Below are 24,615 nucleotides of genomic sequence, written 5' to 3' on the forward strand. Positions count from 1 at the left end.
TGTACTCTTCATCTCTACAAACACGTCTCTGGTTATGATTACACTGAGTCTACAGGCAAAAGACAAGACAAGCTTTCTAGATTTTTTTTTGCTTTAATGCTTCTCATTAGTGTGAAAATAAAATAAAACGATAAAGCAGGTTTTAGGATGGGCCCATCGTGTGATGGAAATGTGTCTCTTGGATTCTCAGCAGAACAGCTGCTTACTTCACATCCAGTTTTTAAATGGACTTCACCAACCAACGTGTGACAATCACAGAAGTCCTTCGACCTGAAGTAGCTCAGTATATATTTGAATAGACTGATATTTATACAACGGTTTTCTACTCTACTTGAATTCAATTCAATTTTAATTACACAGCACCAAATCACAACAGCAGTCGCCTCAAGGCGCTTTATATTGTAAGGTAGACCCTACCATAATACATACAGAGAAAAACCCAACAATCATATGACCCCTATGAGCAAGCACTTTGGCGACAGTGGGAAGGAAAAACTCCCTTTTAACAGGAAGAAACCTCCAGTAGAACACTCAACACTCACTCATTTGAGCACTCAAAGCGCTTTCTTACTTCAGTATCTTCCCCGGGGATACTTCTAAACGCAGATTAGAGGAGCAGGGATTGAACCGCAAAACTTCCGATTAGCAGACGACCCACAGCTGTAACCTCTCACCAACGCCGTGACTCAGGACTGTGAATGTATCCTCGAATGATATACTTTCAGACTCAAATGCACAAAAGAAATGAAAGACATGTTTTTAAAGAAATGGAAAAAGGCTAATTTTTTATATTTACACATTTCAACTTAATTTCTCTATTTTAAACTATATAATTCAAGATAATTCTAAGATAATAAATCTCAGCAACGTCCACTACTAACCTAATCTGAAGTCAGAACAGATTAGCTTCTCATGTGCATAATTTCAAAGCATGACTATCACTTTTATAGTTTTTTCTTTCTTCCCCTCTTCTAGACAACATGTGGTGCAAAGAGCAGCTCCGCCATTTGCTAAGCTAACATCTCCTGACCCAAACTAAAGACCCTCAGTCTTGGCACAGGTCAGAGTGCACCATAAGCTTCTTGTGAAGTCTGAGAGATAAAGGCAGCAACTATTTCAGTCACTACAGCTACAAATAAAGCCTGGCTAGACGAAGGAGGTGAATGACGCTGCAGTGAGATTTACTTTCTTTAAGGTTTGCATATCCTTAATGCAGTTACACTATCATTTGGTTTGACGTAAGCTTAAAGTGTTTTGATATTTCAATCAAGTCTGATGTATTGCAGCCTGCTGCTAAAACACACATATAAGAGTGCATGGCAGAGGAAACAATCTGACAAATAAGACATGCATGTATGAATTTACATTTTTTCCTCATAAGCAGCACTGTGGGTGGAATATGTCGAGCTCATTGGAAACCACAAAAACAAACATTAAAACAATCTTAAAAAGTATTATTTCCAACCGAGTGAAAGGAAAATAATCTCATGCGCAAGAACAAACAAACAGCGGCGACAGAGCTTTTGAAAAACGTGGCACATTTTTCCAGCGAGGCAATGACGGTGGGATGAACATTAGCAATTCATTACAGTACATTTGCAGTCTGTGGGGCTCTGGAATGAGCACATTAAACCGCACAGACGCTTTACCCATCATAAACAGGCAAGCCGATCCCCTGTGACAATGCTGACGAACATCAATTATGTTGGGAATGGCAGAGGATAACTTCATAACTTGGTTGCAGCTCAAAAAAGGCGGCTCTGAATGCTCGCCCTAGTATTCCCGCTGGAGCTATTCAATTTGAAGCAATGTGGGTGCCCTGAGAGCGAGCTTGGCAGGAGTTTATGTAGTGTTGCAGAGGGCTGGGACTGTTGAACCATACTGATTGTGCCGTAATGCAGCCTGAAAGCTCCACTTGCCACACAGAGTAGGCATCAATCCCCATTGCGGAAGACCTAAAGGCTGTTTTGACATAATTGGACATTAAATGATGAAGGGGTGACGAATGACAGGCACTTTACTCAGTCGTCTGACAGCTTTTACACAAGCCTATGGGGGATGCGGTTAATACAGTATCTGTGAAGCTTCCATTTAGTGACCCGTCTATGCGCATTTAATGTGGCGCTAATTCTTAATTACTGCAATTATAAAAGCGAGGCTGACCAACAATCCTGGTATTTTATGACATCACTCAACCGCTCAAAACAGATTAAGGATGATGACTAGGGCTGCCACGATTAGTCCACTAGTCACGATTACGTCGACTATCAAAATCGTCGACGACTGATTTAATAGTCGACGCGTCGTTTGAAGCTTTGTAAGATCCCAAAAGACGCAGGAATGAGTAGCAGGATTTAAGAGTGTAATAACGGACTGAAACAGAAGATGCCAGCTGCCGTTAAACCCCGAAGAAGAAGCTGTGTCCCAGAATTCATAGCGCGGCCCTGCTCAGTTTCCAACAATGGCGGCAGCTAGTTAGTTTTAATATTACTCTTATTATTCTTTCTGGGTCACAAAATACACGTTTAACATATTTTCAGGTAAGAATGTAGCTGTGTAAACCTCAAATATCTGCTCAGTTTATCAAGACACCGCATATTTTCAAAAGCGCTCCGACGTTTTCGGAGACGTCTGTTACCCACTAGCTCGATAGCTAGCCGGGGGCAAGGTCACTAGCGCCGTGAGAACACCGGACTCCCCGCAAATAGTTTTCAAACCCACCGCCGTCTTTCGCTACTCAGGTTAAACATGATATATGAGTCACTTAGATAACTTAAACATGTTATTGTTTGGCTTTTTTCAGTATTTTATTTGTTCCTGAGTAAATCGGTTTGGCTGAGATTAAAGTTATAGTTTTTACACAGCTGAATAAACGTCAAGCAGACAGCTGATTATCAGAAGTGTGAGATGCTCCAGAATTTACTCCGGTGTCCTGTTATATTTTAGATAGCAAGAAGTTTATTAAACTTCACTGAAACAATCTGCAAATTTCATTAAAATTTAATAAACTATCATCTTGTCTTTATTTTTAGTTAGCACAGACCTTAAACACTTAAAGCTGTAAGCTAATGCTAGTTATATAAGAGCAGATGCTGCTGGTGCAATAAGCTGTACGTTTGACGTCCAATGGATCTGATTAGTCGACTAATCGCAAAAATAATTGGTGACTAGTCGACTATCAAAATAATCGTTTGTGGCAGCCCTAATAATGATTTTATTTTTCACGTACATTTAAGTTCATTTGGACTCTCACCATTACCGATGTTAAATTACTGAGGGAATAAAGGAACTATGGGAAGGAAGCAACAAAAGAAGAAAGGGACCACAAAGGACAATTTCCGTTAGCTCTGTCCTTAATGGACAATTAAGTTGTCATCACAGGCTTGGAACCACTCATAGAATTCCTAAGCATGTGTGGACACCAAAATCCCCTTTCCAAAGTTCAGGATGGGGGATTTTCTTAACTCTCTGCAATCCTGAACTGCTGCAAAGCTACATGCGAAGCTTTAAAAGCAATACTGGCCCATTCCAAATCCCCTCCTCCCTACACCCCATGTGAGAAGAGAGCAAATTAACTCAAGCAGTCTGAAGAGTCAGATAACAGTGCCCATCATCTCCACCATCTCTGAGACCTGTAGAAACCGACTCAGGCACATACAGGGACACACATAAAAGGCCTGTGTCCTTCAGGATTTGTCGAAGCCCAGTGACAGAGTGAGGTGGTGACAGTGTGGGGCCTGGCTATGCCATAAAGCTGATAGGCAATACGCCAGTCCAAGGAGCAGCACACAGATAACCCACTGATAACATCCTCGTGGGAAACATTAACAAATGTGCCAGAGTAGCCATGTGAGGAGGAAAGTAAAACATTAAAGAGGCAAAACACAGTGGAGCTAAATAATAAAAGCTGCTTCAAGCGCATTTTGTGGGTCTTGGTATAAAAACAACAAAATAAAAACCCTTCACCTGGATGCAAACATAGCTGTTGCACTGAAACAGCAGGAACACTTTTTCCCAGTCGCAGAAGCCAGAGGGATAATTACAAAATCATGTACCACTAATTTTGCAAGGGGCAAAAAAACAATCTCTGCAAGCAATTAGTTAACACATGAAAGCATTTTGCATGACTTGAGAAAGGGTGCAAAACAGAAATATGCCTCATGACAGCACACGCGCATTCATGCGTTTCTGCTGACATTTACTTCCCATTAGTGGAGGAAGAGATGCCGCGGATCAGCTGAAGGATTTAAATCAATCATGAGCCCGTGGTTAATGATGGCATGTGTGTTAGGTACGTGTTGCTAAACAACAACATCAAACCTGCATCTGCTGCACGTGTTAAAATATGCGTCGTTTGTCTACTGTACAGCCCGGATACAAATATGGCCGCAGTGTTTCATTGATTTTCACAATACTCTTTACTGACACATTCAGTTAAGAATGTGAAGCAAAACCTTTTTAATGCAATACATAACAAATGAGGGTTGGGTGAGGCTGCTGGGGGAAAAACGCCAATGTTTATAGAAGGGAGGTATTTGTCTTCTAAGCTTCCAGCAGCTTACTATGAACAACAAAATGAAAACCACATGTCTCAGTGGGATATACTGATGGGGTGTCTCTCTCCTGACACAGGAGTTTCTATGAATGCGAGCGGGGGACGGCCATGCTGCTGCCTATTCGACCCCCTAAACAAATAAAATGTCTGATAGAGACCAGGCCTCTGCCGGCACCCCCGCCTTTGTCCGGGCCCCAGGGCACAAAGCCAGCTGCGATCAGGAGGCAGCGCTGCTGATCAAACACTGAGACACAATCGCAGCAGATGCAACTACTACATTCAGACTGTTGATGGGCAGACAGCTTTAAAAGCCAATTCAGATTCGATGGCTTATAGAACACGCAAACGCACGCACGAGCACTTGCAATGCAGAAAACGACAAAAATATGCGCGTGAACGAAACAAAGGTTTTCTCATGGGTGTGATTCATTATGTGAGAGAGGTGAACACTCAAGAAGTCAGCTTAAAGCAACAGAGCGTGAACATCACGCTAGAACATTTCTCCTGAAACACTGAGCTAAATTAGGGATTACAACCAGCCTGCTTTCACAATCATTAGTGATGGAATTCCACCAAAAAACTCCAGGTGGGAAAATTCAGAGATCAGCAGTTTCATCGCTCAGTCTGAGGTGAGGTGGATGACTGTAACATGCTCAGTGGGAGTAATAACAAAGAGTAAGAAGAACTTCAGTCTGACTTGAAATATTTCCTCATTCTTCTGAGAACAATTCCCACCGTACCGGCTTCAATGCAGAGATGCCGTTTTTGCTCAACTTAAAGCTGCTTGGATAAATCAGCCACACATAAACAACATGTATGTTAAGTAAAGACCTACTGAGACTTAAAGACTCCTACGGTGCACTCCTAAACCATTAAAAGGATTAAGGTGTCGGTCCAGACTGCAGACGGTGCAGAAACGGCTAAAAAACAACAAGAATTCAAACAGAAATGACTTCAAATGAATTCCTGGATTCCTCCCTTGTTCATCCAAGGAGGAGTGCAGCATGTTTTAAAACTTTAAATCTGACCACAGTCTCCTCAGAAAGCTGATATACCAGCGATGTAAAAGACCAGAATTTCAGCTGACATTTTGATTGCATCACATTTGTCCTCTGCTATGTTAGATTAAAGTATCGAGTTATTTTCAGTGCAGCGCAGAGAAACGTATGGCTGTTTCTGGAGGCTGTCATTGGGTACGCTCATGCCATTTCCTCCAGGTTCTGGTCTAAAATTAGGTCTCCTGCCTGAAGGACATTACACGATGGTGGTCTTCTGGACACTGAACAAGTACACAGTTTCAAATGTGTTGCATATCCAGCCCACACTGGGCTGTTAACAGGCAACGGGGCCAACTGCAGTGCAATCTATTCAAAGCATATTTGATTGGTGTTGAAAGTTGCCCGAGGACTCCGGCGCAAAAAGCACATGAAAAAAGGTACTTTGTAATAACTGCTAAAACATCAATTCCTTTTCAAATGCAGTTTTAACTTCCCTTCTGACTAAACCCTCTCATCCTGTCCAAAGCAGCCCTGACCAGGCAGAATGAGGTCTTTGTGAAAGTGTAACAACACAGACAGTCTCTTCCTGTCCTCTGTGTGGGGGAAACTGCGCTGCAGGACATCCAGATAAGGCTGCTGTTAAAAGATAAGACAGATAATCCTCCTCCTTTTCTCAGTTTTTGCTCAGCGCAGGAAATAAACACAGACCTGATACTTCAATGCTGTAGTGTCTTCTTCAGTGTGAGGTTTTGAAGGCAGGTGTAGTCGAGGCACCTGAGTGGTGGGCCCTGTAGGAAGCTGCAGGCAAACACTGTCAGTTGTTACAGCTTAACCACGACTGCTGGGTTTATTCATGCCCAGAGCTCACACTCTCAGCCTCGACATGAGGAGAGAGCTCCAAACGACCGCTCCTGTTGACATACATCGTTAAGTGACAGGACACAACTGGGAATGTTAAAAATAACTCACAGCACTAGTTCAGCGATCCAGTACAAAAGAGGAAAGCCTACAAATGTTGTTATGACATAGCATGAAGACATTTACTCTCCATGTTGAGTTCTTTACGCAGGCGTGAGATAACCCCGTCAAACTCAAAGAGAAGCAGAGAGTCTGGACAGTCGAGATAAACCCATTCGAGAAGCAGAGCTCAGATTTGAGCACATCTAATATTCCAGGAGGAACGCTACGAGCTGCAGTTATGTAATTTGGCAGCTAATTAGAAATAAAATAAATAGAAACTTCTTTAGAAAACATCAGGCACATTTTCTATCGATATTTGTTGAGCCCACATTAAACTGGACTTCACAGCATGAAGCAGAGACTGCACACACCTCTCTTATCTCTGCAAGATTACAATGAAAAAGCAACAAATAAATTAACATACGTTATTTGTAACAAATGCTGTATTTCTGCTTCTAATTTACTGTAATATTCTCCACCCAGAGGGCTTTAAAAAGAGAAGACAACTGACTCAAAGCTGGAATCCTCAGGAATTCACTTCATTTTGATTTGGGAACAGCTGCATTTTCCTTGATAACTGTTTTTTTTAAACAAGGAAGGAACATTTACTGTCATTTGTCCAAAATAAAGCAACTCAGTGGTATAATATAAAATGAGAGGAATGCGTTAGCATCTTTTACCCCGGGGAGATTTTTGCAAGAATGTTTTATATTCTTCATGAGCGAGTCTTGTCTGTCTCAATCTGTTTATTTTGTGCAGAAGTAGATGTTCCTTTTATCTGAGCTGGAAGCAGAAAGCCTGGGCTAACACTGAAAGTTGATAACAACCACTCATCATCTCTGGCTGGAGTTTGGCTTTTGATAAGCCAGCTGATGCAAAGAAAGCCTGGCTTTGTCGAACGCGCTCCACAGTGCACCCCTTAGATATGTTTCTTTACAGCGCTATTTTTAATAAACAAGTCATTAAACACGCCAAACCATGTGCCGACAGCCCACAGGCCACTGTGGTTGTTTCTTAACTTTCCATCACCCGCTTTAAAAACATGAATGGAATTTTGTTGCACATTCCTGATTTCCATTTGCAGCGATTGCTAACCAAGTGCAGTGTGTCCCACACATATACTCAGGTATATTTTCCACCATATCTTCATTTTTCTCTTGCATGGATGATTTACTAGTTGTCTTATTTTAAAAGGTCAGTTGTTGATAAGAAACTAAGGAGTACAGCATCTCAAAGTTTTTGTTTTGATTTCCAAGTTGTAACTGTTTCCATGCCTCTGACTTGTGTGGAAAAAATGCTACAAACAAGCTTCCACCTGCAGAAGATTTGTCAAGGTCAGCTCAGTGTGCAGTGAGTGCAGCAGAGTGTTTCCGCCTGAAACCTGCCTCAGAAGCAAACTCCCCGATGGCTCCTGATGACATCTAAAGAGGTCTGAACCCTGAGTAGACTGTACTTGCAGCCAAACACTGCTTATAAGGGCATCTCGAACAGGCTTACAGCTACAGTAGATTATGTCAGTGAAGGACAACCTACACAACTGTTTACCTACCTTGGTGTGGAAAAGTTTAAACTAGCAAACTGTAGAAGTTTTCTGGTACAAGCAAAGCTCTACAGTTCAGACACATCCATCTGGGAGGCCCAGCTGGGCAGCGATGTATAAGGAAACACACCTAACACAAGTATGAGTTTTCCTTGCTGGATCGATGTCCCACAGCTTCAGAGCTGTAAGGAACCAACGTGGGCTGAACACCATAGGACTGCTGTCTAAAGGCTGTATTAGTTGACAAAATGTTGGGTGACATTGAAGGCAGACAGAGGATCTATTTTATGTGTTCACAGGTCATTAATCTACAGGTCTAGCTGCTGAGTTGTGTTATAGCTTCAGCTGTCATTTATAAATCTTGTCTCAAATGAAATAAATGTGGAGGTGATGCTCCCCTGCCACTTTTTAAAGGAGCTGGGTGCCGTGTGTGCCGGTGTGACTGGAGATTTGGTGATGGGTCTTTTCTTCTTGCAATTATCAGCCACTCATAGCAGGCCAGCCAGCTACGCACCTCTGCATGTGCCTATGAATTATACATGGGCTCCATTAAGACACTTAACAGCTGGTTTCTCAGGAACTTACCAGCAACAACTGCAGCCGGGCTGCCCCTTTGTGACTGCTTATTAAAACAGCAGCATTTAATTAAGGTTGTGCAGTAATGTGAGTTCTGACCATCATAAACCAGCCAGTCACAGAGCCAATGTCAGTTCAGTCTCATCTCTCCAGAGGGCAGCTGGGCAAGCTGTCGATTTCCTGGCATGGCGGTAAGATGCAACGCAGGAATTAAATGTCTGTTGTGGCTCGCTGACCTTGCTGTGGTTCGGACACTTAGCCTTTTCTATTCCAACTGTAACAGATGTCCTGGTCATCATACCTGTACATCCAACAAAGAGCCAGAAGTAATGACTTGAGAGGAAGAAGAGGTTGAGCAGACAGTTTTAATGAATATTACTGGGAGAGAGAGGAGATGGCAGACAGCCACACTCGTTCTGGACACCTGGTTATAAAACCATAGCAAGCAAATGAATGTCATTTAAATGTAGGGATGGGTATTGATAAGATTTTAACGATTCCGATTCCATTTTCGATTCTGTTTAACGATTCGATTCTTTATCGATTCTCTTATCGATTCTTTTTTTTTTTTAAAAAGGAGAACACTAAGGTCGATTAGCTTAGAACTGTGTTTTATATCTTCTCTTTGAACAAGATAGAAATTTAGGAGTAACATGGCCTTACAAACCCAACAGTGAGATCTTAAGAGATCCACAGCCTACGGCTCTTCAATGGGGTGTCACAGGGTCCCCAGGAAAAAAAATGTAAATGTAAAATAATAAAATAAATATTCTTCTGTAGCAATAACAAAGTTTAACATAAATTATTCTGTAGCAATTACACAAGAATATCCAGTAATGTCCCTGCCTACAATTAAACACATTCACTTACCAAAGTGAAATCGGGGACATCTGCTGTGGCAAATGGGTTCAAGCCTTTGACCACAAACTGAGTCACTGCTCGGTGACATTCGTCTATCCTGGCCTGAAAGGAGACGCTACCGGTAGACTGCAGCGAGAACTGCCAGCATCTGAGCCAGCCAGACTCTGTCTCTCTCATCATGGTCACTAAATGCACAGTAATGGCAGGTTTTGTAATAAGGTAAATCGCGCTAACATAATGTGCAATGCTAATTGATTAGTTACCTGCAGTATTAACGGGAGAGGACGTGGAAACGCTACCGCTGCTGCTGGGTTGAGCTTCGCTAGTCCGGAGCGGATCAAAAACACGACATTCGTTGAACGCAATCGCGTGTTTTTTGAGCAAATGCTTTTGCATGTTCGTAGTGTTTCCTCCCTTTGATGAAATCTCTACTTTGCAAGTATTGCACGTTGCCCTGTTGTCATCCTTTCTCATAAAGTGTAACCAAACTTTTGAGCGTTTGTGCCGCTCAGGCGCCGTGTTTCCTACTGGGTAAAAGACGCTACTCAACGTGATGACGTCATTCGGGGCGACTGGAATCGATAAGGGAATCGTTTATAAAAGTGGCAAACGATTCCAAGGAATTGAAACAGTGGGAACCGGTTCTCAACAAGAACCGGTTTTCGATACCCATCCCTATTTAAATGCGATGAAGACCTGTTGAATTCATAAAACAATCACAACATTCACAACTTCCCTACCGTAACAGAAACACACCAGTTGAAACCAGCCCTCTTTTCCTTTATATAACACAATGCCCCTCGAGATAAAGAAAAGGTCAATCACACCTACATGGGAAGATCAAACTGCATTATCATTATCTGATCCTTATCCAAAGATGAACTCGATTAGTCTGATCTAATATTAATTATCTCTTCGACCCAAACATTACATCCATCCATCTTCTTCCGCTTATCCAGGGCTGGGTCACGGGGGCAGCAGCCTAAGCAGAGAAGCCCAGCTCCTCCTCCAGCTCCTCCTCCAGCTCGTCCGGGGGAACAACAAGGCGTTCCCAGGCCAGCCGAGAGATATAATCTCAGCTGGGTCTGAAGGGGTGACGTTCATTTGATGCCATAAAACACAGCGTCCTGATATTTAAAGCTACATTTAATACTTGGCCTCTTTAGAGATTCTGACATTTTTCATTACAGTCTTTGGCTTCGGTTTAGCACCAGCTCGATAATGAGGCAACGAATGTCACAACAAATTGGATTTATTTCCTGGATCTAATTCTGTGCCTCTTTGTATCAATTCTCCTTTAACGCTCGTAACAAGATTGGGACTTTGTCATAAAATTTCACCACACGACTGCTTCAATATTATTCACAAATGTCAAATACAAGCCATCGCAGCACTGTAACAACTGCTTCGATCAGGATAACACGCATTTGCTTTTATTACAAATAAATTTTTTCCATGGACTGGAGTTATTAGCATAAGTATATAATTTGACAAGATGATTAAATGCCAGACAAAGACACACTTGGAAATCAGCACCACAGGGAGCAAAAAAAAGTGGGAGCGAATGAAGAAAGAGGCTCTCTCCAGACACCACTTATTTGCCTTTTTCACCGTACCTGCAGCTGGCAATGCGTAATGTTTTTCAATGAGACGAGGTGCTAAAAATGGCTCCTTCAACAGCTGCTTCACCCCCTCTCCCACCTCTCAAAAATCACCCCACCTTCTGCTTATGGAGCTTTTTTCCTGAGCCATAATATTTTTCAAGATTAGACACACAATTAACTCTAATGTTCTTAGAGGAGAAGAGGGGGAGGGCAACGCTGCTGGAGGACAAAATATAATCATCGCCCCACAACCCAGCTCTGTGTAAGACAATGCCTGCACATTAGCTGATAATAATGTGACATACACAAAACAATACACAATGTTAATCTCGGAAATGATACATCTACTGTAAACCACAGCTGAGGAGGAAAATGTATCGCCGCAGTGAATTTCCAAGTCTGCTTTACAAGATAAGGAGACTTTTTTAATATATAGTAGTACACCACAATAGGCCTGTTATTTTACCACCGCACACAGAATCTGTCAGAGGTTCAAGCACACGTAGAGTCGAGCTGACATCTACCTAGCAAGCAAGCTAGAACAAGCTGCACACCACTACCTGCAGCACCCTGGGGGTCTGTCTGCCACACTGTGTACCCTCAATGAGACGTCTAGCTCAAAGTGTTATGCAAAAACAAAAAGGATATGAACCTGTAATGTGGGGAGAAAAATAGGACTAGTGCTTTCGGTCGTGGATGGTCTCTACAGGCAATTCCATTCTTTTGGAACAATAAAGCAAAAGATGCATGAAATTCAATAGAAAATTAGAAACAACTTAAAAACTCTTTATTTAACAGCGGGTAACTCTTCATGCTTGATTTATTAGTTATTTGTATTTAAATGCTACACTAGTTATGATATAAACAAATTGCATTTGTTTATATAAGATTGCGCCCCCCCCTTCCCTAGAAATGATTATACAGAAATCCTTCAAGTCTCCTTCACTGCTTGCTGCGCTGTAGCGTCTTTGCTTCGGTGCAATTTATCTACAGAAAAATTGTATTCTGGACGTGTTCATTTGAGATACGAGGCACATGAAAACCCTTATTATCGTCTCAGCGAACATCTTTTTTGTCACAGAGCCCATTATTCCTCATTAGGAGCACCGGGCCTTGTTTGCACCACAAAGCTGGGCATTGAGCAGCAAAGTCATAAATGTGCTTTAAGGGTTATCCCCCTAACGGTGCGACACGGCGATGATGACCGATGGACTCGGAGCGGAGAGTATCGGCACTACTGTGACCTTGTTTTAACTAACAGGTTACATGCACTCGCACTAAATGATTAAAGAAGACCAATTTCAGAATCAGCATACTTTATTAATCCCTAAGGACATTATGTGGGTTACAGTTGCTCCAGTACAGTAACAGACTAGACCAGAGGTCCCCAATCCCAGCCCACGAGGGCCGGTGTCCTGCAGGTTTTAGACGTGTCCTTGATCCAACACAGCTGATTTAAATGGATAAATGACCTCCTCAACATGCCTTGAAGTTCTCCAGAGGCCTGGTAATGAACTAATCATGTGATTCAGGTGTGTTGACCCAGGGTGAGATCTAAAACCTGCAGGACACCGGCCCTCAGGGACCCCTGGACTAGACTATTCAATACAATATGTTACAGATTTAATAATAATTCCTAATAAATATCAAAGATTGACAGAAGTGATTATAAATAATGATCAAGAATGTCGACAGCAACATTACTGAGTAGAAACGAGCGTGTGCAAAAAGGCTGTAACTATTCCAGTGTTTACAGTGTGTTAGATGGAGGAGTTGTACAGGGAGGTGGCCACGGGCAGGAATGACTTCCTGTGTCGTTCAGTGGAGCATTATGGGTAATCTCAGTCTCTCACTGAGCGTGCTCCTGTGATTGGCCAGCATGTCATGGAGTGGGTGGGAGGTATTGTCCAACATTGTCTTTATCTTGGACATTTTACTTTGCTATAGTTAGTGCCATGAATTGATGGTGATTCATAGTTCCAGCTAACTTGCTGTAAAAATGAGAGCATCCCACATAAGACAAAGAAACTGCACTAAAACATTTGCTAATGTTATAAGTCTGAGACAAACGTCAGCATCCACATGCTCATCTCATCTCATGGAGCTAATTAGCGCTGACATTTGAAGTATTCAGGTTTAGCCAAGCTTGGATCATTCGATTACTTGCCCTCTCTCCTATCATCCTTAGCCTTCAAACCCCTATGCTTTATTTATAACATGTATACAATTCATTGCAGTTTTTTTCTAAGAGCTTACAGGGTACGCAACGTTACAATTTACTGAGCAAAAATATTAAACATTCACCCTCAGCTTTTCAAATGAATTAGCTGAACAACATAGTCCAGCAAATCAATTATTGGACAATGAATAATAGAACTGAAGTAATGCAGCTGATGATGCCATGTCAACACTGACACGCCAAAGTGTTATAGAAGCTGGACAGAGGCTACACAAGATGACGATGATCCGTCAGTGTAATACTGACTTTATGACCAAGGGTTCAAGATAAACCTTGCCAATATATCTTCCTACAAGAATGCTTTGGCAGCAGCCCCAGAACGCAGCTTCACTCTCAACCCTGTGAAAAAGCAATGAGCTCTGAATACAAAGTGCTCTCACACCCATTAACAGGACTCTCAAACAGGCACCACTATTAATCATTTTCATTTATTCTCTAGCCGGCAATAATTTGTTCATTTAATAATTCAGATACGAAATGGAAGCTAGAAGAGAGGTAATGTGGCGAGGTAAAGGTGGGCTCAGTATTTCACACTTCTACGTAGGTGAGCGGGAGCCTGCACAGGGCTGGCATGCTAAAATATTAACGTGTGGGCTGTGAATATTCATGCGCGGCCATCCCCATCGTGAGATTGTGGAGGACACACCAGTGTCCCTGGAGTGTAATCCGATTCTACGTGCCCCTGCTTCATTTCCAAGGACAAGGGGCTTTGGGTGGGGAAGGCACTCGGCTGAATAGAAAAACGGCGACTGCAACACGTTTCAGCCAATGGGAGGCAGGGAGTGGCGTTAGACTGACGGGTCACGACGAGGTTGACCTCCAGTCATTACTGTCTGTGTGAGCTGATAATGGATCAGGTTGTGCTGCCACTGTCATAGCTTTACGTAAAAGTGACAACAGATATTATCCTAATAACAGTGAACGTTTCAAGACATTTAGATGAATCTGAAATAGGAGTTTCGATCTGCTATAAAAGAGGATCCATATACAGAAGAGGGAGGCTGGATTTAGACACGCGCACGCACGCACGCACGCACGCACGCACGCACGCACACTCCCCGTGTCTGTTTTCAAAAGGTAACCAAGCAACCAGGCTCTTGTCTCGGCCTTTGGTTATAGGCTTATCAGGTAACTCCCTTCTGTGCCCGTCCCGCTCACATTTTTACAAGGTTGCTTTGTGCTTTATTCTGTTTTATGGCAGTGGCCTCACTCTTGACCCAAACAAGAGTAAAGCCACTTTTGTCTGGGTCAAGCGAGGAGTGGAGGGGGTTGAGAGAGTACCAGGGAAGGCTTCTAATACCTTTCCTGGAAGAATGACTACTCGGACTGTGCGAGACATGCAGAGTGTAGACTGCCAAATCCAAATCAACAGGTTATGTAACCAAAGCAAATAAATGACCATTGTCAGAGAGAGCTAAGGACACTGTTTTCACCTATGACAAAAACTGTTTCCCTGATGAGCTAAGAAACAAGCTATTTTCTTCTCTGCAGCATTGACACTAATGGCTTATTTCCAACTGCAACCAGCCAATCAGTGAGCCAATCTCCCTGAGCGCCATCGTTTATTTTTATTTATTTTCTAAATACTGTTTTCCTTCTTTTCCTTCCTTCAGTCATGAGAATTAAGAGTATTAAACTGTAGTTTATGCACCAAGACTTAGTATGTGCTAGCGCACCTGTCTAAAGTACAGTACACAGCATCAGCTCCTGTTCAATCCATGACTTCATTTATTCTAAATAAATAATGAAGGTATTGCTGTTCTGCTGTATGTCCAAATGTGTCCAACTCACACGGCTTATGGATGGAGCACGCTGTTACCTGGTGCTGCAGGAACAGGATAAACACACAAGACCCCGAGAAACAGCTGGCAGCCACAAACTAAACTCCAGGACACTGATAACATCATTCCTCCTCAGACTTATTCGTCTGATCTGTCACAGAGATGTAAATGGAAAACCTCACACACATGAAAGGCTTATGGTGATTTTAGAGATGTGATTTGAGCTCCACTGGGTGCTAACGGCATGCAAACTGTGTCTTCAGTATGAAACCTCCGAGCCTCACAACACTTAGCGTTTCAAATATAATTGTTATCTTATCCTGTGATTTACCCATGAGTATTTCTCATTTGTACTTAATTTTTACAAACACTTTGCATTAAATCATTTTAAGATCTCATGGCTGAAGCACAGTAGGACACGTGCTTATATTATACACAGTAGCAAACCCATGCGTACTTTAAATATGTACAAATTCGTCTTGGAGGAGATGGGGAACATACAAACATACATTCATTCAGTCCTATCATTACACCAACAGACAGAAACAGGCACAGACAACACTAAGAGATTAATGGTGATTTCTGCATAAATCCAAAATACAAACACACTTCAGAAAAACGTCTGGAGTGCCGTCTGCCAAACAAACCAATGCTGCTTACTTTGTAGTGCACACTGCAAAAAATATTTGTTTGCTACAGGGAACACATTCAATTTAAGCTTGTGCGTGTCAGGAATTAGAGACACACACTGTTGTTGTTTTGTCACTTTTGAATATGGCAATATATCAACATAATAACTGGAATTTTAACCATTTCCAGTTAAATTGTTTTAATGTGGTTCATTCTGAAAACAAACCAGTGGGTGATACCAGAGACATGGTAACATGTATCTGTCACTTTATGCAGAAACGTCTAAAGCACTTGCTTGTACCAACACCAACTACAAAAGCCAACCTTGTACATCTTAATTAGAATCACTCCCCATGCTCGTCACCGACATTGCCTAGGTTTGGTGGACAAAGTTGCGATCAGAATGTAAAAACTGCATCTTCAGTTCGGTGGTATGCTCTCAGCATTGCACACGAGCTCAGCATAATTCTGTGCTCTGTGATTGCCAAGAAATTTCTGGACAACCTGCACAGACGCTTCCCTCGCTGCCGATTGGCTTCAGTTTCGTTTTGAACTCGTTGTCAAGCAGTTTGAGGACTTTACAACCAACAAAATCACCTTAAATTAGGCTTCAGTTTTCTCGGAACCAAACATTAATCTATTTTTTCTGTTTCAAAATGAGAACACAAGTCCAAAACATTTGTGTTACAGCTGACTGACGGTGCTGACAGAAACGTTGACAGCATGAAAAGAGTAGCCTGCATTACCAGAAGTTTCACAAAAACAAAAAATGCCCACAGTGAGCAGTAGATATCGACACCAACAACGGTAGATGCGCAAAACTCTGGGCAACACCTGCAGACTGCCAATGCAGCATGACGGAGGCCTTAAAACATGATTAACAGGCTTGCTGTCAGGCCACTTGTAACGGCAGTAACATCTAAAGTGAATCTAACATCGTGCTGTAACTAATAAACTGCCTCTCTAGTCGAAGCATCCTGCTTGTAAACAAAAAGCACAAACCATCACCACAAATCAGAGTATTTGGTTATGCTAGCAGTAGAGCAGGGCGATATGGCCAAAAATATTTATCACGATATACATTTGAAAATTTGCAATAACGATATAACTGGTATATAATTGATGCGAGACACGACAAAATACAACTCCACAACTTTACAAGCACAAAAAAAACCATCCATTTATTTTCACTTAAACAAGCAGCTGTTTTTTTATGTGCATTAAAGCCATATAAAAATTTAACAGTGCAAATGCAAATTCCTCGCTGAAAGTTTAACCAAAAGGCATTTCCAGTAGAAATGGGCTGACATATCCTGAGCATAACCATGTATATTATCCACTGAAGTTAAAAAGAGGTGCTTTGCAACATTAAACTGCAGTGTGCCAAATAGAAAAGTCAAATACGTATTTTTCGGACCATAAGGTGCACGAGATTATAAGACACATTAAGTGAAACAAAGCAGTCAGATAAATCAAACTTTATTCAACTCATTCTTCTTGCTTCCTCCACTTCTGTACCATTGATTCATTAATGCTGTATTCTATCACAGCTGCTCTATTCCCATGTTGTTGCAGTATATTAATGACTAACCTCGTTTGTGGATGGATTATCTCAGTTGTTCTCCTGACTGAAGTTTGGTCCGTTTACAGCATCCTGCCATGCGATTGCATTTGTCTCTAACCATCGGGAACCTTCATGTTAACTTTTATCGAGTGGAAAAGTGTTAGCGTTCATCCTCCAGCTTCACTGTTTATGTTATGCTAACATAGCTGTGTCGCTAGCGATCACGTAGCACATCATTATATAGCAGCTAGCCCAACTTCAGTAACCCTACAAACGTCACTGCTGTTTAGTTTCCTGTCTTCATTTATGTTGGAAGTGATAGCAGAGCTGTACGTTTGAATTTGTTTCAGAAATCTCTCAGTCAGAACATGCTATATCATGCTTAGGTAACTAGCGAAACTAGCGAGCTAACTTCCGCTAACTCCCTGCTAACTTCTAACTCCGTTAAATGTAATAAATTCTGTTTTCATGGATGCCTGGATGTTAAACTTCATAGTTTCACCTGGTAAAGCAGCAATGCTGATCGTTTTATTAAAGATGAAAGAATTTAGACAGTTTTTAACTCTCAGTGATGCTGCAGTGTTCGTTTGACTTTGAGACCTGAAGGAGACGGCGTTTAGGACCCAGATTACTCCCAGATTTACGAGCACCTTAGTCCGACAAATACAGCAATAACGATGGCCTGCTTGCATATTGTACAAAAAAAAGTGCTTTGTTGTGTATCTGATGGACAAACACCAAACCAGTTCCACATCACTGAAGTTGCACCATTTTTACAAACCAATTCTATTTCATCCGTTTCACTCAACGATCCACTTTCTCCCTTCTCATTCTCCGTTGCCCCCATGCTTTTTCGGCCATGTGTGTATGAAAACAAAGGCACTGCGCATTTACCCATATTCTATCGCGATGTTTTATTTTCTTATCGTTGCCTAACATTGTACCGGTATTACCGTGAACAGTATAATATGGCCCAGCCATAGCTAGCAGTCCAGCAGGATTTGTGCATTCGCTGTCCGCTTGCAGTCCAGGTGATGGAGTGTTTCCCTGCAGAGAGCGCTGCTGTCAGATGGAGGCAGTGTAGAAAGTATGTGGTCTAAGTGGTCTGTGGTTACTCTTGCTTGTACTGTTGTCGGTCTGTCAGTCAGCCACAGAGAACAGCAAAGTTAAAACAAAAAGCTGAAAGTGAAAGCGAGTATTAAAAACAATGAAAACTGTCCACTGCAGCCACTGTCTGTGCTCTCCATGTTGTATTTTAATGATCTTCGATTTTTATTTTTCCCCCCACGACTCCCAGCAAATACTCCCTTTTCGTATTCTGGCCCACTTCTCAACCAATCAGCATTTGGCAGATGCATACATCACACGCTTCCAGCGAATCCTTGGAGGACTCCGTGTGAGCACATCCCATCCAAACGGAAACATGCAAGCACACGGACAATTTGCAGGACCATAAAATTACACTTCAGTTAGCAAGCAGCTAAATTAAAGTTAAAACTGAAAGTACTAGAACAGCGAATTAAAGAAAACGAAGGAGGGTAACAGACGTAACAACAGCAGAACAGACAAACTGGTCAATCTGACATTATGACGCCATCACTTTTATTGCCATTGACTTTTTGTTTGTTTTTTTAAATTTTGGTTTAGAAGGTAGAAAACATGAATTAATATGAACTCTTGCATCCAACTATCAAATGTACCAGATTCAGTTTCATTGGCAGACCCTGAGATGTTGACCAAGAAACAATGACATAATCATGTTTGGGAGTATAAACGCTGACAACACTATAAACAAATATTACAGCACAGCTACTATCCCAGTTTATGACAGCATATATATTCAACCATTTAGGTAATAAGCACCAGCCTGGTTTTAAATGACAGGTTCTCTGCTATGTTAATACACAACATTAAAATGATTTAAATAGTATTACATTCAAATTTGACACCATCATTTTTACTGGAAATGTGTATTGGTTCCAAATACTGACCGTTTCCTCATTATATAATATATATGTATAATCCTACAATCATCTGAGCCAAGTTCAAAGTGTCATTTTCATTTATTTGATCTCTGATTTCTTTTCCCCATAGATTTATCTAGAATTTATCTAGAAAAGATGTATTCTTTTTCATTCAAGAGCACTACCACAACCCTAATATTTATCTGATTTATTTATGATCATATTGTGTATATAGCTCACATATACACCTTGAAAAATAGAAAAACATGTCCACATTTAATGCCATTATAAAATCGGATACCAAAGTTTGGATTCTTCTTATTCCCTGATGATAAATGGTACAATTTAAATGACTTAGACTTCCTATTACAAACGCATTACTTTTGTCAACCCTTTATAGCTCACGAAGAGCCACATATAAATAGGACAGAGAAAATGGAGCAGAAAGACCCCACTTGTTATTTTTGCCATTAAAGTGAGGTGAGCACATTTATGGTGGATTTCTAAGCCAATCAAAGAATGTTTTGAGCCCGCCGGATACTGTTCTTGTCTGATGAAGTGGAACAGCGACCCCATAACGAGACTATGGTGCCATTAAGATGTTAATGAGCCAAACTGGTGTAGACACAAGACTGAATGATGAGACAAAAGGCTAAACAGCACACTATGCAAACCTTAATATTACACTGTGACTCTCACAGCTTTTATACGGAGAGAGAGACTAGGAAATCCTAAATAAAGGATTGCTTTATTACAATTTAATTCTCTCACTAACAAGCCAACTGGATTGCAATGCCTTGACCAAGACTCTGTGGCTTCCCATCAAAAGATCAGAAATGTTTTCACTAAGTACCACAGCATATTGAACTCAAGTTTCACATTATTGTTTAGAGTAGGTGGAGCCACTTGTTAGTTTCAGTGTAAATTCCAGCACACTAAACAGCTATACCCACACCATGAGCCTAAATAACACGGAAACTCGTTCTAATGCAGATATGAGATGAATTCTCATGAATTCTCGTGTATCATTTGGTTTCGTTTTGATGGTAACAACTAGCAACCCAAATAACATCACAAAATGTTTTAGAAATGAAATCATGCACAGCCAGATACATTATTTCAAATGCACAAAGCCTTAAGAGGAAACAGCCCAAGCTGGTTAAAATGTAACAAGGTGAAGAAAAACTGGAGTCCACTGTTGACCATTGACACTAATCAGAGGTTTCACACACACTGTCAACAGAACAACATAAACCCTTTGAGCTGAGGGTCACTAGGACTAAACGGCCAACAAAGCAGAGTCCTGGCAGTGAGGCGTTAAAAACCATAAATAAATGATACCGACGTGAAGGAAGCCGTCACAGCAGCAGCAAACATGCGCTCAAGTTGGCGTGATACCGGATTTGGGGCTGGGGGGTAAGGGCAGATGGCAGACGGGGGGGGGGGGCAGCACTTTGAAGTCCTGCAGCCACAGGTTTAAAAGCGGATCAAGCTATTGTGTTAGCCACGCGACGATAACCCACAAGAAATGGACGCACGGAGGGAAATACACTGATTTTTGGCACCGGGGAAATGTCCTTTTTTTCATATAAAATAATCCCCCCGCTCGTTAACGGGAGCATTTAAAATCCCAGTTCAGCACATTTTTTTAAAGAGCATTCAGCTCAGGTACAAAACACAGCCACTGGGTAAAGCTGATTAAAAGTGTGAACTAAACCACTGTCTCTTACTGGTCACTGAGATGAGATATGACCACAAACGACTGAAATGCTGTTCGTCAGAAAACAGACATGTTTTTCACAGTTACTTCAGTTTGATTACTTAACTGTTTCACTTTAAACCTGCTTTCGCAGTTCGTTTGTTCTGCTTGTAACACAACTAAACTGACCTTGGGTCACAGCTAGCTCTGTTGGGAAGTGCTTTGTGTTTAACCGCTAAAGTTACAGCTTCGTCATCAAGTCGAACCACTGAAAAACACGACTTTTAAAAATCATGTGCCTTTCAACTCGTCGAAAAAACACGAGTTTCGGTGTCCACGTCAACGGCGAGCGTTGTTGTACACGTCTGACCGCTCCGAGCCCGGTTCACAGAAATATTCATTAGAGTCAAAGTAGCTCAGCTTCAGCTCAGTCGACAAACTTACCTGCGAAGAGGCTCAACAGTGAGACACACAACCGGGCCGCTGAAAGCTCCATTCCTGCTCAACTATTCCGCCGCTTGTTCAGTGAAACTTGGTGAAGAACTTGTGCTGAATTTGAAGTGAGACTCGGCAGCTCAGCCCCGACACAGCATCCAAACTCCACACCGCCTCCTCCTTGTCCTCCACTCTGTGCAGGTGCACAGCGAAGCGCGCCGCACTGCGTCACGTGACCGCCGCTTGGCCTATCCATCCCACGACCAGCGACGCCCCCTGCCGGTGCCCATGCTACGGTTCGCTCAACCTGCCCGTGTCTTCTTATCCGCTGGATCTTTGAAGAATGATTTACGGTACAACGGCACTACTCTGTGTGTGTCCCAGCCAGAGGCCCTCACGGACCTTTCCTTCAATGGTTCTCTAAAGATTCCGCTTCAGTCAATCAGGGAACTTTTCTTCACGGAAGTTTATTTTGTGAAACCACAAGACGATGTGCTGGAAGAGAACTGACATATAAAATATTGGATACAGAGTCCAACAATTGACAATCGTACAACATTACTTTAGTTAAAAATAAAAATAAACGAAATAAATAAATCACAAGACTACTTAAGTAACAGTACAAGAAATTTAGCCTCAAGACATACTCAAGTAAGGATGATGGCAGTGAATTCTTGATTGTATTGTTCAGCTGAAAATTATTTTAATTACTTATATTGAGCTGGGCAGTTGTATGTAGAATATAATCTTTAATAATCTGCAAAATAAGTAAGCAACTAAAGCTGTTAATAAATGATCGGGAAATGTAGTAGAGCAGAAGTACGATGACACATTTTGTACTGTAAAACATTTGAGTAACAGTTCTCAGCTACATTCCACAACTTGACTCCCTGCCATCCAGCTGGAATGACCGTGATTATATTTATATAGCATCAGGTAAACTGTTGCCTCAAGGTGCTTTATGTTGAAACCAACAATCAGATGATCATGATGAGCAAGCACTTGGTGAAAGTGGGGAGGAAAAACTCCCTTTGAACAGGGGCAGCCGTCCGCCGTGACCAATTTGGGATGAAAGGGAAGAGAAGAAGGAGAGGAGGCAAAAGACACACTATAAGAGACAACCAGACAAAACTTGAGCAAAAGCCTCACATGTGTGAGGAATACACAAACTGGGAAATATATTTGTGACCACAGTTAAAAAATAAGTTAAACACAGCAAACGTGTAGCAAATTGATTGAATAAGAAAAAGCAAATATGTTAATAAGATCCAAACTAATCTGAAATCAAAAGAAATACCACATGTCATGAACCACTGTCATTTCTTTACACTGCACTGCAGCAGCTTTGAAACAAGTGCACAAATAAATAGAAAATACAGTATGTAAGCTAACAAGAGAGTTTCTGAAAAGCTTGAAAGTCAATGTTTGACAACCTTTATTTTTCAACACAGACTTAACTCTCCCAGACAAGCTTTCCTGTAACTTCTTTAAGTAGTGTTCAGAAATAGTTCTCCAGGCTTTGATCTCTACCGTGTTTTACAGATTTCTGTAGACTCACTGTTGTACTTCTCTCCTGAGCTTCAAACATATTAAACACAGTTTAAACTAAAATTTCAAGTGTGGATTAATCTCCCCATAACATCGTCGTCGCCACTGATTTTTAGTCCAGGTCTTGTGTGATTTTGCATATCTCACGTGGCTGGTAGTAATAGAGTTCCTAAAGATACAATTTTAAATTGTTTGTTAACCTTCCTCTGAAAATGGTCAGGCACAACGACTGGACTGAAAATAAGCGAAAAAATAGCCAATGTCCAAAGTAAACTTTGAAAGACCTCCAGGGAATCTGGAACAGTATTGCTCAAGATCACTTTAAAAAGAGACACAGTACTGTACAATTTCAATTAAAAATAATGTTGTGTATAACATGAAACAGTGGGGCAGTGGTTAGCACTGTCACCTCACAGGAAGCGGGTTCCTGCTTCCTGTTCTCCTTGTGCCTGCACTGGTTGTGTCTGGATGCTCCAGCTTCCTCACACAGTTCAAATCATGCACATTAGGTTAGCTTGTCATTCTAATTTGGCCATGACTGTGAATGGTGATCTTTCTGTGTTAGGCCTGTGACAGACTGGGAACCTGTGCCAGATAGGACAGAGGTAGATCAGTGTGTGTTAAGAGTTGCTGTTTGTTTACTGACCTCCTCCCCACCACAGCTTCAGATGTTTCCAGGTGGCAGAAATAAACAGCTGAAATACACGTAGGGTTTTTTGTTTTTATATTTAGAATTATTGCTAAATTATTCAGGTCTTCTTTGTCAGAAGTTATTAGGTATTTGTTCTGAAACACGGGATCGGTTTCTGTGGGCTTTACATTGAGTTTTACTAAGTTTTCAGAAGACTCCTTCTTCTTCCCCTTAAGGTCTTCGAGTACTCTGTAATAATGATAACTGGTGCAGGAGGAGGGCTAAAAGGAGCCCTGTTGTATTGTGGCAGCCCTGGAGTCCTCCTACAGGTTGGGCTTCTGAGCTCTGATGTTCTACATATTCTTACAGAAAGCAGTTTTGATGTGAGGTTTTACAGCAGAGGAAGGTGACGTTACATCAGTGGGTCTCTCTGGAAAGGCTGTTGGCTTTGTAATTAATTTTCATTGTAAAAATGTATCACACTCTTGTGTTTTAAATGTACTAAATTAGAGAAAAAATTAATAAATGTGTTAATCGATATTTGCACATCAAACATGAAGAACCAATATTCTGTCCAACCATCAGCACTTACAGCTGCAAGTCTTTTGGAGTGAGTCTCTCCCAGCTTTGCACATCGATCAGTGATGTGTTACTTTGTGTTGGTCATTGTCATGGTCCCTGGATCGTGGTTTTGAGTTTTTGGGTTTGGTTCATTAGTTGTCTTTGCTGCCGTTGATATTCACTTACTCTTCTTACTATTTGTAGTGTTGTTGCTTTAGTTTAGTTCATTGTATTTAGAAGTCCCGTATGATGAGTCTTCAGTTCTTGATAGTGATGGCTCTGAAGGTTATTTAGGTCCTTTGTTTTTCTGTTCCCTCTCCAATCCAATTTTATTCATAAAGCACTTTAAAATCCCCAGCACAGGACCAAAGTGCTGTACAGAAAATAAGTTAAAAGCAATAGAATAACACAAAACAGCAAAAATAAATAAATAAAACACAAAATACATAAAAATTAAAACAGCCCTATA

The 24,615-nt window shown here is 41.5% G+C and overlaps 1 protein-coding gene across 1 annotated transcript in view; it reads right to left on the bottom strand.

Annotated features, from left to right (window-relative positions):
• cxadr (CXADR Ig-like cell adhesion molecule) overlaps window positions 1-21,629 on the bottom strand; it is a 38,299-nt gene extending 16,670 nt beyond the window's left edge. Inside the window, exon 1 of the mRNA XM_014408376.4 lies at window positions 21,416-21,629. Coding sequence (XP_014263862.1) covers window positions 21,416-21,467 — 52 coding nt within the window. The 5' untranslated portion in view covers window positions 21,468-21,629. The remainder of the gene's footprint in view (window positions 1-21,415) is intronic.
• Between the last annotated feature and the right edge of the window lie 2,986 nt (window positions 21,630-24,615).

Source organism: Maylandia zebra, linkage group LG10, assembly GCF_041146795.1.
Source record: "Maylandia zebra isolate NMK-2024a linkage group LG10, Mzebra_GT3a, whole genome shotgun sequence".
NCBI classification, from domain to species: Eukaryota; Metazoa; Chordata; class Actinopteri; order Cichliformes; family Cichlidae; genus Maylandia; species Maylandia zebra.